This window comes from Notolepis coatsorum, assembly GCF_963971535.1.
Source record: "Notolepis coatsorum genome assembly, chromosome: 1".
NCBI lineage: Eukaryota > Metazoa > Chordata > Actinopteri > Aulopiformes > Paralepididae > Notolepis > Notolepis coatsorum.
The window spans coordinates 318637012-318652979 of NC_140165.1; the positions used below are offsets into that span (position 1 = coordinate 318637012).

A 15968-nucleotide genomic window follows, 5' to 3' on the forward strand; every position below is an offset into this window, starting at 1 on the left:
CGAAAGTTCGAACGTTCGTTCGAAAAACCCTGACGAAGTTTGAATCCCAAAAACAGGCTTCAGGGACAGCCTTGAACCTGGGTACCGCCTGTCTCCTGTGGTAACCTGGGTAACCGCCTGTCTCCTGTGGTAACCTGGGTAACCGCCTGTCTCCTGTGGTAACCTGGGTACCGCCTGTCTCCTGTGGTAACCTGGGTAACCGCCCGTCTCCTGTGGTAACCTGGGTAACCGCCTGTCTCCTGTGGTAACCTGGGTAACCGCCTGTCTCCTGTGGTAACCTGGGTAACCGCCTGTCTCCTGTGGTAACCTGGGTAACCGCCCGTCTCCTGTGGTAACCTGGGTAACCGCCTGTCTCCTGTGGTAACCTGGGTAACCGCCTGTCTCCTGTGGTAACCTGGGTAACCGCCTGTCTCCTGTGGTAACCTGGGTACCGCCTGTCTCCTGTGGTAACCTGGGTAACCGCCTGTCTCCTGTGGTAACCACGTGACGCCCGTCTCCTCCTCAGAGCTCTACACGCTGCTGCTGGAGGACATCCTGGTGCTGCTGCAGAAGCAGGACGAGCGTCTGATCCTGAAGTGTCACAGCAAGAACCTGGCGGGCAGCGCGGACACCAAGCACGTCTTCAGCCCCGTCATCAAGCTGAGCACGGTCCTGGTGCGCTCGGTGGCCACAGGTGAGTTCTCCTCCGGTCCTCCTCTCTCTCGCAGACCACAGTGGCTCCTCGGGAGGAGTAGAGCAGTCGTCTGGTAATCCGGAGGTTCCCGGTTCAATTCCCACTCCTCCCCTGGGCAGCGTGTCGATGTGTCCTTGAGCGAGACACTTAACCCCTAACTGCTCCCGATGAGCAGGTTGGCACCTTGCACGGTCGCCTCCGCCATCGGTGTGTGAATGTGGGAGTGAATGGGTCAAATGTGAGGAACAAATTGTAAAGCGCTTTGGATAAAAGCTGTTATATAAATGCAGCCATTTACCATTTACTTTCTCCTCTTTCCCTCCTACCCTCTCTCCCCTCTCTTCCCCCTCTCTCCCCCCTCTCTTCCCCCTCTCTTCCCCTCTCCCCCCCTCTCCCCCCTCTCCCCTCTCTTCCCCCCCTCCCCTCTCTCTCCTCTCTCCCCTATCTTCCCCCTCTCCCCTCTCTCATCTCTCTCCCCTCTCTCCCTCCTCTCTCCCCTCTCTCTCCCCCCTCTCTTCCCCCTCTCATCTCTCTCCCCTCTCTCATCTCTCTCTCCCTCCTCTCTCCCCCCTCTCTCCCCTCTCTCTCCCCTCTCTTCCCCCTCTCTCCCCCCTCTCTCTCCCATCTCTCTCCCCCATCTCCCCCCTCTCTCTCCCATCTCTCCCCCATCTCCCCCCTCTCTCTCCCATCTCTCTCCCCCATCTCCCCCTCTCTCTCCCCTCTCCTCTCCCCCTCTCTCCCCCCTCTCTCTCCTATCTCTCCTCTCTCCCCTCTCCCCCCTCTTCCCTATCTCCCCTCTCTCCCCCTCTCTTCCCCTCTCTCCCCTCTCTTCCCCCTCTCCCCTCTCTCCCCCCTCTCTCCCCTCTCCTCTCTCCCCTCTCTCCTATCTCTCCTCTTCCCTCTCTCTCCCCTCTCCCCCCCCTCTCTCTCCCCTCTCTCTCTCCCCTCTCTCTCCCCTCTCTCCCCTCTCTCCTATCTCTCCTCTCCCCTCTCTCTTCCCTCTCTCTCTCCCCTCTCCCCCCCCTCTCTCTCCCCTCTCTCTCTCCCCTCTCTCTCCCCTCTCTTCCCCCTCTCCCCTCTCTCCCCCCTCTCTCCCCTCTCTCCTATCTCTCCTCTCCCCTCTCCCCCCTCTCTCTCTCCCCTCTCCCCCCTCTCTATCTCCCCTCTCTCTCTCCCCTCTCTCTCTCCCCTCTCTCTTCCCTCTCTCCCCCCTCCCCTCTCTCTCCTCTCTCTCATCTCTCTCCCCTCCTCTCCCCTCTCTCTCCCCCCTCTCCCCTATCTCTCCCCTATGTCCCCTCCTCTCTCCCCTATCTCCCCTCTCTCTCTCCCCTCTCCCCCTTCTCTCCCCCCAGACAACAAGTCCTTCTTCGTCCTCTCCATGTCAGACAACGATCATCAGATCTACGAGCTCATGGCCCCGACCGTCTCCGACCAGCGGACGTGAGTCTCGTCTCCATCCGTCCAGTGATGTTCTAACCTCTCCTGCTTGTTCTTTATTAATTGGTCTTTTTCCCCCCGTCGATCCACCAGGTGGCAGCGTTTGATCACCCAGAGAGCAGACACCATGAAAGTGAAGCCCCACAGCGTCATCCCCCTGCCTCAGACCGAGTACGTGGCCTCGCTATACACTCACTGATTGATTGATTGATTGATTTAATTATTGAATAGTTTTATGTCTAACAATATAAAGAAATAACATTGTAAAAAATAAAAATAAATACAAAGATCATTTGTATAATAATAAAGTAAGATCAAAACAGTCTTTTGTCCAAAAAGCTGTAGGAAGAGGCAATGTTATGCTAATCAGTTTATATGCAATAAGGTGATCGCACAGTGTATAACAATATCTTCCAACAGAATGATCTGCAAACAAAACCACTTGTCCATTTGATATATAATAATTACAGTTAATAAATTATAGTTATAAATAATTCATAAATAATACATTTTTAGGAAGCCTTGATTGATTGAGTGGTTGATGCGAGGATGCTTTAAGCTCTTTGCTGACGCGTCTCTGATTGTCTCGTGTCTCAGTGGCGAGAGGGACGGCGTGGAGATCATCACGGCGGGCGTCTCCAGACTCAGCAAGGACTCCGACCGCACCTCCACCGGGAGCACACGCTCCACAGGTACCAGACATGATGCTGAACACACGCTCCACAGGTACCAGACATGATGCTGAACACACGCTCCACAGGTACCAGACATGACACTGAACACACGCTCCACAGGTACCAGACATGACACTGAACACACGCTCCACAGGTACCAGACATGATGCTGAACACACGCTCCACAGGTACCAGACATGATACTGAACACACGCTCCACAGGTACCAGACATGATACTGAACACACGCTCCACAGGTACCAGACATGACACTGAACACACGCTCCACAGGTACCAGACATGATGCTGAACACACGCTCCACAGGTACCAGACATGATGCTGAACACACGCTCCACAGGTACCAGACATGATACTGAACACACGCCACACGCTCCACAGGTACCAGACATGATGCTGAACACACGCTCCACAGGTACCAGACATGATACTGAACACACGCTCCACAGGTACCAGACATGATACTGAACACACGCCACACGCTCCACAGGTACCAGACATGATGCTGAACACACGCTCCACAGGTACCAGACATGATACTGACGTGAAAGTATGGGTGCCGTCTCAACATCTTACTCAAGTAATATCATACTCTGGCCAAAAAACACACTTGAGTAAAAGTTTAAACGTTTCTACTTTTAAATGTACTTAAGTACTAAAAAGTAAAAGTAAAAACTTTTTTTCTGACTGTCTGTTCTTCTGATAGCAGGTGTTTAACACATTAACTGCCACGCTTCTATCCATCAATGTATGATCACTGCCACCAGTCTAAGCCTATGGAGATGTTCACCTTCTTTGCAGGGCTATAACTTTTTAAATTGTATTGCTAAATTGACATTACTATGGTCGATTCAACATCAATTAACTATCGTTCAGGATGTAGGAACGTTATACTTTTTCATTCATATATTCATACGAAAATACCGTCTCTAGAATATAAGTGTTTTTATCGTTTTCTGCAGTAATTCCTAGAACGCTAGTTATAGGCCTAAACGCATAATATAGATCGATTGCAGTTTATTCCCTAGACACGCTATATTAAAAAATCCAACTGAATACCATCCTAAACGTTATGACTCATCATGCGTGGATGAAAGGGGGGGGGGGGGGGGGGTCGTTTATAATTCCGTGATCGTCAGTAAATGCTTTATGTAGTATGGGTGATATATTGATCAGAGCGGTTTGCATTAATAATAATAAACAATCACGCTGAAAGTAACGTTACTGTCCTCTTACCGTTCGCCGATGAGACTGGGGGAAAAAGATCCCACTTATTTGACGTCGATCGACTAGATCCATTTCCGGTTTTATTATTATTCCGGATTATTGAGTTATGGCAGCGATCCATATACACGGATGTGTGTGTCTAGAGTCCCGCAACAATATGTGACTGCCGGACGGAATTCCCAGATGCACGGAGATCACCAGAGATCCATTTCCGGTTGTAACTCGCCCGATCATCCACCAGGCGGCGGTATTGAAGCGTTGCACGGTTGTGCCGAGTCCCACTGTCTCAGCCGAGGCTGGGTGAGGGAATTATGAATACCATGGCGAAAAAATGAAATATGATCTCAATAACGTCGTACGCCGTGGATTGGCGGAATTCACATGACCTTGAAACCCGTCATACAACGTGATTGGCGGTGGATGTGTTAATCAAAGATCCCCGCTTTGCACAAGGACCAATCAGCATGGGTATGGGCGGGTTCATTTTCCATGATGGGGATTTGATTGGCTGTTTTTAAATAAAGCGCGGCCGCAGGATTAATAACGTTAACGTGAGTTCGGCCAGAGAAACAAATATACTAATTAAAATGGTAGGTCTGCATTTTAAATGTAAGGAGAAAAAAGTGGTTTTTTCTCTGAAATGTAATTGAGTAAAAGTACAAGTATATACAAACCTAATAATACTCGAGTAAAGTACAAATTCCCCCAAGACAGTACTTAAGTATTGTAACAAAGTACAATTACTCAAGTACTTTACACCCCAGCCGATAAGTAACATCCTCCACTGAACTATGAAATTGATCCCATCGTAATTTTTTGCTCCTCCTCCTCCTCCTCCTCCTCCTCCTCGTCAGATAAAGAGAGCAGCCCGGCCGCCAGGAGCACGCCACAGAGCTCTCTGCCGGGCAACAGCACCTTCGAGGGGGAGAAGACGGAGGAAGAGGAGGAGGAAGGTTTCGTGGACCCAGAGCTTCCTTTCCAAGAGGAAGACGGCAGCGAAGCGGATTCCTTCAACTTCTTCCCTTCCAAGGCGGACGAGGCCCTGAAGACGTGTGAGTGTAGAGCCTGGAGACGTCACATGACACAGGAACACACATCACGTGATACAGGAACACACGTCACATGATACAGGAACACACGTCACATGATACAGGAACACACATCACGTGATACAGGAACACACCTCACATGATACAGGAACAAACATCACATGATACAGGAACACACATCACATGATACAGGAACACACGTCACATGATACAGGAACACACGTCACATGATACAGGAACACACGTCACATGATACAGGAACACACATCACGTGATACAGGAACACACATCACGTGATACAGGAACACACATCACATGATACAGGAACAAACATCACATGATACAGGAACACACGTCACATGATACAGGAACACACGTCACATGATACAGGAACACACGTCACATGACACAGGAACACACGTCACATGATACAGGAACACACATCACATGATACAGGAACACACGTCACATGACACAGGAACACACGTCACATGACACAGGAACACATGACACAGGAACACACGTCACATGACACAGGAAGACACGTCACATGATACAGGAACACACGTCACATGACACAGGAACACACGTCACATGATACAGGAACACACGTCACATGACACAGGAACACACATCACATGATACAGGAACACACGTCACATGATACAGGAACACACGTCACATGACACAGGAACACACATCACATGATACAGGAACACACGTCACATGATACAGGAACACACGCCACGTGATACAGGAACACACGTCACGTGATACAGGAACACACGTCACATGATACAGGAACACACGTCACGTGATACAGGAACACACGTCACATGATACAGGAACACACGTCACATGATACAGGAACACACCTCACATGATACAGGAACACACGTCACATGATACAGGAACACACGTCACATGACACAGGAACACACGTCACATGATACAGGAACACACGTCACATGATACAGGAACACGTCACATGATACAGGAACACATGTCACATGATACAGGAACACACGTCACATGACACAGGAATCCGGATCCGGAACTTTGTAACCTTCAACAATAGCTATGAAAATATTTATTTTGAAAACCAAAAGCGAATGACTTGTTCTTAATTTTACATCGGCATCGTTCCACAAGTTAACCCCAACAATAGAAATACATCTTCTTTTAGTAGTTAACAGTACATTATTTGTGCATTGTTTTATAATAAACCAAATCATTAGATTTCCTAACATGAGACTTTATAAACAGTGGATTTGTGCGGTCATAGTAACCAGCCTTTACATAAAGGCTCCGAAGACTGTCTCTAAGCGTATTACTACAACTACGCCCCCAAAACTATGAAACAAACTACCCAAAAACATCAGGGAAGCCAACTCGCTAGACATCTTCAAAAGACACCTTAACACCTAAAAAATCTCTTTGCTCAGGCATTTAAATGAAACATCAGGGATATCCTGACACAAATTGTACTTTACCTGCACTATTATTACCCTGCCTACTTTTATACACTTCCTATCAAATTCATGTGTCAAGTTATATGCAAATTCTTTCTCACTACCTCCTATGCGCTGTAATTTTAAGAGCGCTGCTCTGTTGTCATTCAAAACTGAACTTTGTAAAGAAACTCAGAGTTGAGAGCGATGCACTGCTCTGTATGTTAGAACTTTGTAAAGAAACTCAGAGTTGAGAGCGATGCACTGCTCTGTATGTTAGAACTTTGTAAAGAAACTCAGTGTTGAGAGCGATGCACTGCTCTGTATGTTAGAACTTTGTAAAGAAACTCAGTGTTGAGAGCGATGCACTGCTCTGTATGTTAGAACTTTGTAAAGAAACTCAGTGTTGAGAGCGATGCACTTCTCTGTATGTTAGAACTTTGTAAAGAAACTCAGAGTTGAGAGCGATGCACTGCTCTGTATGTTAGAACTTTGTAAAGAAACTCAGAGTTGAGAGCGATGCACTGCTCTGTATGTTAGAACTTTGTAAAGAAACTCAGTGTTGAGAGCGATGCACTGCTCTGTATGTTAGAACTTTGTAAAGAAACTCAGTGTTGAGAGCGATGCACTGCTCTGTATGTTAGAACTTTGTAAAGAAACTCAGTGTTGAGAGCGATGCACTGCTCTGTTGTTAGAACTTTGTAAAGAAACTCAGTGTTGAGAGCGATGCACTGCTCTGTATGTTAGAACTTTGTAAAGAAACTCAGTGTTGAGAGCGATGCACTGCTCTGTATGTTAGAACTTTGTAAAGAAACTCAGAGTTGAGAGCGATGCACTGCTCTGTATGTTGTATTTTTATAGAACTATTTTATCACACTTTTTAGCCTATTTTTAAACTGAATCAAACCACACTTTTTTTTACTCTGTCTATTCTATTTTATTATTTTTATTACAGAATGACACCGTAAAAAACAGAGATCCTAATGTGAAACACTGTGATTTACCTCACCTGGCTCTATCTTTTTTATGCTCGCTCATGCCTGTATTTTTCACCGCTGTGAAGCACTTTGAACTGAAACTTCTGTGTGAAAAGTGCCAGTTATTATTATTATTAACCCGTCCCCGTCCCCCCCCCCTCCCCCCAGTGGCGGCGCTGAAGCAGGTTCTGGTGACCCAGCTGATGTCCCAGGAGGCCAGCGAGCGCGCCCAGCGCACGTCGGGGGCCCGCCTCCTCCGGACCACCTCCCTGCGGACCCCCGTGGACAACCGGGCGCGGGTCATGGTCCACAACGGCTCGGAGAAGAACCGCGTCACGGCGGACGACCTCGCCCACCAGGACCTGGGCTCCGGGGACACGGGCTTCTTCGACGCTCCGGACGACTTCGGTGAGTTCTCTTCACGTTCACGTGTGTCGTCGTCACGCAGCACGAGTACAGAGCAGCGTGACGTAGAGTCATAATTATAATAATAATAATAATAATAATAATAATAATAATAATAATGTATCTAATTAATTACAGGATTTGTAATTAATTAATCGCATTTAATCGCATAACCATTTTAGGCCTGATATAATATTATTTTTTTTTTTTTTTTTTTAACAAATGTTTTTTATTTTCCCTTTTTTAACATAAAACTAGACACACAATACATTAACAGTAGAAATCCACAATAAATCACAGGACTATGACCGACATGATAATAACAATAATGACAGTCCAGTACTTAAATCAAAATATATGTAGATTAAAAGATATACACATAATAAATACAATACAATACATATGGTCTTGCTCGCTCTCCACCCCCCCTCAGGACCCCCTTTTGGACAATCCATCCATTATTCCGTTTAACACCAGGAATTACAAATTCATATGCTAACCTTTATTCTCTCCACATCTAACCAGGTTGCTATGCTGGCTTCATTAACACCTAAAATTCGTGCGGTAGATATCTCTAGATAAATCACATCGAGATAGGTAAGAACCCATACCTTCCGGCACATTTTATCCGGTTGAATCCAGCGTGATGCTATCAGCTTTTTAGCAGCCGTAAGACCGGACAAAATTAGTATATAATATTATTCTATAATCATATTTCCAATGACATGTGCCCGGATGGCAGAATTCAGTACTGTATCTACAAAACCTTCTGTTTAATCATCTTCCATTTATTCATTTGCTTAGATTTTTCAGGTCTGGTCTATTTTAGCATGGTGTTATTCACAGTCAAAGATAAAAAAAATGTAATTGATATTCTCATTTGGTTCATTACAATTGTCTCAAGCCTAGTAACAGACACAGTATTTCTGACACTGGGAATACATTCCCTGAGATCCATAGATGTCCCTAGAATCAGAGACCAAGAACATGCAAATGGACCATATTAAAAAAAAAAGTCTGTAAATGTGTATTCTATGTTCTTATGGAATGAATGAGATTAAAAAATATATATACAGTGCATGCGGTGATATAAATATATAAGTGTACATGTGATCATACAGAGTATACGTTGTGAAAGCAGTAGGTAGGTATAGGAGGAAGAGGAATCACTGCTCAGGTTGGGCCTCCCTCAGGGAGGAGGAGGAATCACTGCTCAGGTTGGGCCTCCCTCAGGGAGGAGGAAGAGGAATCACTGCTCAGGTTGGGCCTCCCTCAGGGAGGAGGAAGAGGAATCACTGCTCAGGTTGGGCCTCCCTCAGGGAGGAGGAGGAGAAATCACTGCTCAGGTTGGGCCTCCCTCAGGGAGGAGGAGAAATCACTGCTCAGGTTGGGCCTCCCCAGTGTGTTCTTGGGTGAAGCGTTAATCACACGAGAAGGACCGCTGTGTTGTCCTGAATATGTTGATATTCAGCTTAACAGCACGACCTTGAGCGTGATATTGCTTTCATACAAACAGCTTTATCACCATTTATTAGTGGACGGTAATAAACGACAACAGATTAGATCATCCGTTTGTTTATTTAATCACTTATTCAGCTCTCCACCAGCAAATAGTTCCACAACCGCGCCCTTGGATTTAGACCGTTGCCTGGCAACCCCCTCTCTCGTCGGCACGCGATCGCATGAGAGGACGTTCACACGCGTGAAATACAGTCATTTTGCAGTCGGGACCCGACTATAGAAAGCAGCGACATTCTTCTTGTAGGAAGTTATGTAATACAGATTTAAATTCGCCGAGAGAGACTGGGGTATCTTAAGTGGATATGGTCCTGTAGCCCATTCCATGCCCAAGGTGCGAAGCGAGAAAAAGCTGTTCTTCCTAGTTCAGTGTGTATTCTCTGGTTCTTTAAAAGGAGCCATCTTGTGGACCTGCTATGGTTTGCTGCTAGAGGCGAAGCTAATGAGACTGGAAAGATACGGGGGGAGCTTCCCTATAGGACGGCCTTATTATATATAAAATAAAACAAACGTGTCTGGTCTCTCCCAGCGGGGTACCTGGTGCTGGAGGGCTACGGCGGGCCGGGAGAGAGCAGCACGGACGATGACATCATGGCCTCCTCCGCACGCGGCTGCGCCGCCGACTCCGGGATCAACCTGCGGTTCTCCTCCACGTCTCAGGTGGGAGGCAGCCTGTCGACCTTCAGCCGCCAGGTGCTGTCTCACCTGAGGAGCCTCCAGGCCAACCTCAACTACCTGAAGGTGAGTTCATGTACACCTGTCTCACCTGAGGAGCCTGTAGGCCAACCTCAACTACCTGAAGGTGAGTTCATGTACACCTGTCTCACCTGAGGAGCCTGCAGGCCAACCTCAGCTACCTGAAGGTGAGTTCATATACACCTGTCTCACCTGAGGAGCCCCCAGGCCAACCTCAACTACCTGAAGGTGAGTTCATATACACCTGTCTCACCTGAGGAGCCTGCAGGCCAACCTCAACTACCTGAAGGTGAGTTCATGTACACCTGTCTCACCTGAGGAGCCTGCAGGCCAACCTCAACTACCTGAAGGTGAGTTCCTACATCTCTTATCCAACCTCAACTACCTGAAGGTGAGTTCCTACATCTCTCTTATCCAACCTCAACTACCTGAAGGTGAGTTCCTACATCTCTCTTATCCAACCTCAACTACCTGAAGGTGAGTTCCTACATCTCTCTTATCCAACCTCAACTACCTGAAGGTGAGTTCCTACACCTGTCTTATCTATGGCTGGGGGCGATTCTTTCTCAAATGTGAATCACGATTTTAAGAATTGAGATCACGATTCTCTCACGCGATTCTTATTTTTTTAATAAAATCATTTATTGCACTCTTTCTTAAACAGACAACATAACATATATCAAAGTGCTTGACTTAAACACATATATCAAAGTGCTTGACTTAAACTTAAACATAACATATATCAAAGTGCTTGACTTAAACATAACATATATCAAAGTGCTTGACTTAAACATAACATATATCAAAGTGCTTGACTTAAACATAACATATATCAAAGTGCTTGACTTAAACTTAAACATAACATATATCAAAGTGCTTAACTTAAACATAACATATATGAAAGTGCTTGACTTAAACTTAAAAGTCTCTTGTAACATACAAAATAACTCAAGTCAGAATCGTCATCATTTAAAAAAGTTAAGTAAAAAGTTGGAGTTGGAGTTCATCCCATGAGCTAGAGGGGCATCACAGCAACATGCAGATTTACCCTGTTCAGAGCAAACTGGACCTTAAGGACCAGCCAGTCACTAGAACGGGTTCCATAGGTTCCAACATCCCATTAAAATAATGATGGTAGTATAAGGAGGTAGCTTACCAATAATGATGTAGTATAAGGAGGTAGCTTACCAATAATGATGTAGTATAAGGAGGTAGCTTACCAATAATGATGTAGTATAAGGAGGTAGCTTACCAATAATGATGTAGTATAAGGAGGTAGCTTACCAATAATGATGTAGTATAAGGAGGTAGCTTACCAATAATGATGTAGTATAAGGAGGTAGCTTACCAATAATGATGTAGTATAAGGAGGTAGCTTACCAATAATGATGTAGTATAAGGAGGTAGCTTACCAATAATGATGTAGTATAAGGAGGTAGCTTATCAATAATGATGTAGTATAAGGAGGTAGCTTACCAATAATGATGTAGTATAAGGAGGCAGCTTACCAATAATGATGTAGTATAAGGAGGCAGCTTACCAATAATGATGTAGTATAATGAGGTAGATTATCAATAATGATGTAGTATAAGGAGGAGGTAGCTTACCAATAATGATGTAGTTTAAGGAGGTAGCTTACCAATAATGATGTAGTATAAGGAGGTAGCTTACCAATAATGATGTAGTATAAGGAGGTAGCTTACCAATAATGATGTAGTATAAGGAGGTAGCTTACCAATAAGGGCCTTAAAAATGAACAAATGCCAGTGTTTGTTGCGCCTCTCCATCAGCGAGGACCAACCAACCTTCTCATAAAGGACACAGTGATGAGTGTCGTATCTGTCATTAGTGATGAATCTGAAGCAGAGTGATGGACAGACTAGTCCACGGATTTAAGGGTTGAGGCCGCAGCCTATAACTTACATCACCTGTTAAAGTAAGGCCACCGTGATGCCATGGCAGGCACTTAAGATGGAGACGTACGTCATTTTATGCAACCGGGCGGTTTAATTAGACCCCCCCCCCCCCCCCGTTACCTCCATATCTCACCCATGTGACTCACCTCCCACCCAAACAACCGCCTCTTTGAACTGCTGCGGTCAGGCAAGCGATACCGGAGTCTTATGGCCGGTACAGAGAGACTCAGAAGAAGCTTCTATCCCCAGGCCATCAGGATGCTCAACGACAATAACACTATTTAACAAACAAATCAAATACACTCACAGCACACACATCCACACGCACACACTCACTTTAAACAAACAACTCACTGCAGCACCCACTTTAGACACCTACAGTAACACACTTTATATTTATTGGTAAAGAATTTGCACTACAACTCATACCTCATTACACCTTACTGTAAATTGTACCTAAATTGTACCTCATACCATTTCTGCATTGTACTGTATATTGTATTGTAACTCAGTTACTTTTCTACTCTGCATTGTATATTGTATATATGTATATATTGAACACTTTTGTCTACGTACTTGACTTCTATTTTATACTTATCTATTTTGATCTAGCACACTCTCTGGAGCAAAACAGAAAGAATCATTTCATGTAAAAGTATTCTGTATTTTTGTATGACAACTAATAAAGAAACTTGAACTTGAACATATCTCACCCATGTGACTCACCTCCATATCTGACCCATGTGACTCACCTCCATATCTGACCCATGTGACTCACCTCCATATCTGACCCATGTGACTCCATCTTGTTTTTTCCTCTCTTGCAGGAGGTTGAAGCCAAGTATAATAATCTAACGGGCCAGGGGCCGGACAGGCCGGCAACAGATCCAGAGGGAAACAAAGGTGGGTTCATTCTTAATGTGACGTGTGGACGACGGAGTGTAGAGATGAGTGCTGGTTGGTTTTGTGGTGGAAGGCTGTCTGGCTTCCCCCCTCGATACACGTCCCCATTGTCTATCCCAGGGTTCGCACAAGGTCCTTGAAGTGCTTAAAGATAAAGTGCTTGTTTGGGCGGCTACGTGGCGTAGTGGGCAAGGCGCTCGCCACGAATGACGGAGACGCTGGGCTTGCCTGTTCGAGCCCAGCGCTCCACATTGCTTTCAGTTTAGCTGGTCGTCCGTACTAATACACATTGGCCGTATTAGGGGGTGGGAAACTGATGGGTGGGGATCGGGCGTTGTGGACAGCGACTCCTACAGGTCGGTTGGTGCGCCTGCGCAGTAGAATCAGGAAGTGTCGGGGGCAGCGTGAGCCTCCCACGCGTTACTCCTCGCCACTGAGAGATCGAGCTGCGCAGGTGAAAAGATGCGACTGCTGTTACCTCAAGTACCGGAGGGGACTCGTGCTATGTATGACTTAGTCCACATTGCAGCCGGCTTGTGGGAGGCAAGAAACAGCGTCCGTGACAGGGGAGGGTTGAATTGGATGATACGAAATTGGGATGGGAGAAAATATAGAAAATGGGAGAAAAAGTGGATAAAAAAAAAGATAAAGTGCTTGTTTTAAAAAAAAGTCCAGGCCTGGAATTCCTTGAAAACAGCCAATTTTGTTTAACAAGGTGCTTAAAAAGTCCTTGAAATTCAAATAAACCATTCGCATTGAATGTTTTGTTCATCCATGATCAAATTGTTCTGAATCAAGAAATCATAAATTTTTTTGTTCTGTTTTAATCAAATCTGACGAGTCGCTGTCTCGCGCGCTCCAACTGCTTTTCCTCATCTCTTTGCGTGTGATGCTCTACTTGCTCTAGCTGGCAAGCAGGTCAAGAAGATGGTTAAAAAAACAGCATTTAAAAGTGAATTGTATCCTTCGAGTGACATCCTTGATAATAAAAAAAAAATCGTGCTTGGAAAAGTACTTAAAATTTTATTTAATTTTGCAATGTCTGTGGGAACCCTGCACTCAGTCGAGTCCAAGCCCAACAGTCTCCCCACTCTGCCGTTACTTTCAGCTGCAACGTTCTACCATCCCCCCTTCCGGCCCCATGTGAACACCTAGACCCCAACCTTCCTTTCTGTGCGTATTCATCCACAATCTACAGCTCAATATGAAACCATTTGCAATTAATCGTAAAATAATTACGTATAATTTTTAGTGCTGTCGATAGATTAAAAGAAATTAACTAATTAATCTCACAATTTTCTGTAATTAATCTAGATTAAAAATAGCATTTTTCTACTTAAAACCAAAGCTTGTAACAGATATTTACTTGAGTAAAATCATGGAATTAATGTAAAATCAACACAAAAAGTACATTTAGATTCAAAGACTATTTTAATAGTTTAATACAGTTTCTCTCCTGTGAAATACAAATGTTCAACAAAACCCTCAACATTGACTCGGCTAGACCTCTTTCTTATATCCGCGGCGCTAAGATTGAAGATTTTTCACTCCATAGATGAATCTAGATTAATTTATTTTAATGCTTTAATTTTTATTTAATCTGCTTTAAATTAAAGCATTAACTTTTGACAGCCCTAATAATTTTATTTCAACCAAAAATGCTTAGACAATAATGTTAGTGATGGAAGGGAACTCATTTTGTGCACAAATGGAAAGCTTTTCAATGTTCATGAGGCAGAATTGTTACCATAGCCGATAATAAATTTTCCCCAATGATGGATCCCTATACGGGTGGAGCGCACGGGGAACTAAAGTGACGTCAGACTACACCTCCCTATACGGGGATACGAGGCCCGTGTCTTCGTGGAGTCGTCCAGCATAACTCTTGACTAACTTGTATTTCGATACTCTGTTTGAGTTCAATAAATCTGTGATAACTAGGGATGTTCGATATTGGCTTTTTTACCGATATCCCCGATATTGTCCAACTCTTAATTTCCGATACCGATATCAACCGATACCGATATATGCAGGGTTCCCCCCCCCCCCCCCCCCCCAAAAACGTAATCATTTCAGGTAATTAACATTACATATCTCTTGTCGTGGAATTAACACAACATTATGCATACTTTTGACAATAAATAAAATAAGAATTTGTTCTTACTTGCTTGCCTGGGTAAATAAAGGTTAAATAAATGTAAAAAAAATTATAATAATAATATATTGAATACCGATCATTTCCGATATTACATTTTAATTAATTACTTTCAATATCGGCCGATAATATCGGACATCCCTAGTGATAACTAAGGGTCATTTTGACTGAGTGTATTATATCCTCGCTCCTCCAGTTTGCTGACCCCAGATCTGTCTCCTCTTCCCAGATAAGAGATAGTGGAACTCCACGCCCACCAGGCCTCTGGCTCTGGTCCCCAAAGAGGAAGTGACGTCGTGTCTCGACCGTCTCGACTTCCTGTGCCCTGGACTCCCTGGACGTCCCTCTATAGAAGCGTGTCCTCTCACCGCTGAGGCCCCTCCCTCCATCGCCGTCGTCCACGGTTACCACAGAGAACGAGAGACTGAGCGCGAGCAGAGCGACGGTGGGAGGGAGGAGGAGTCTATCGGATGCCCCTCCCCCCTCCCTCAGCACAAGGCAATCAGGGAAGTGGGATTGTCCCAAGCCCCAGCCCCCTTTTTCCATTCTGACACCCCAGCCCCCCCTCCCCCTCTCCCTTCTCCCCGACCTCCCTGCAAGAAAGAACTTATACCAAAATGTACAAAGATGTGTGTTTAGAATATATATATGAAACACAAACAGAAGAAAAAGGAAAATTTTTAAGATAATGTATTAAGATTTTTTTTTATCCCAAGATGTATTTATTTTCTTTCTTTTCTTTTCGTTTTTTTTTTATTATTTCGTTTTCATTTGTTTTTTTGTTTTTTTGTAAGTGTTTCCCATGTTGCTTGCATGCTTTTGGCCATGGTGTCGTGACCTAGTGCTCATCCTGCTGCAGACACACAGGT

At 45.0% G+C, this 15968-nt stretch overlaps 1 protein-coding gene across 3 annotated transcripts in view; it reads left to right on the forward strand.

Moving 5' to 3' along the window:
- The window catches only part of arhgef12a (Rho guanine nucleotide exchange factor (GEF) 12a), a 61638-nt gene extending 45973 nt beyond the window's left edge, over positions 1-15665 (forward strand). For all 3 annotated transcript variants that reach the window (XM_084323285.1, XM_084323287.1, XM_084323286.1), the window contains 9 exons: positions 506-673; positions 2026-2113; positions 2204-2281; positions 2708-2802; positions 4884-5081; positions 7675-7914; positions 9959-10170; positions 12869-12944; positions 15329-15665. In XM_084323285.1, the coding sequence (XP_084179411.1) occupies positions 506-673; positions 2026-2113; positions 2204-2281; positions 2708-2802; positions 4884-5081; positions 7675-7914; positions 9959-10170; positions 12869-12944; positions 15329-15339 (1166 nt within the window). In that variant the 3' untranslated portion in view covers positions 15340-15665. The remainder of the gene's footprint in view (positions 1-505; positions 674-2025; positions 2114-2203; positions 2282-2707; positions 2803-4883; positions 5082-7674; positions 7915-9958; positions 10171-12868; positions 12945-15328) is intronic.
- Positions 15666-15968: the final 303 nt, after the last annotated feature.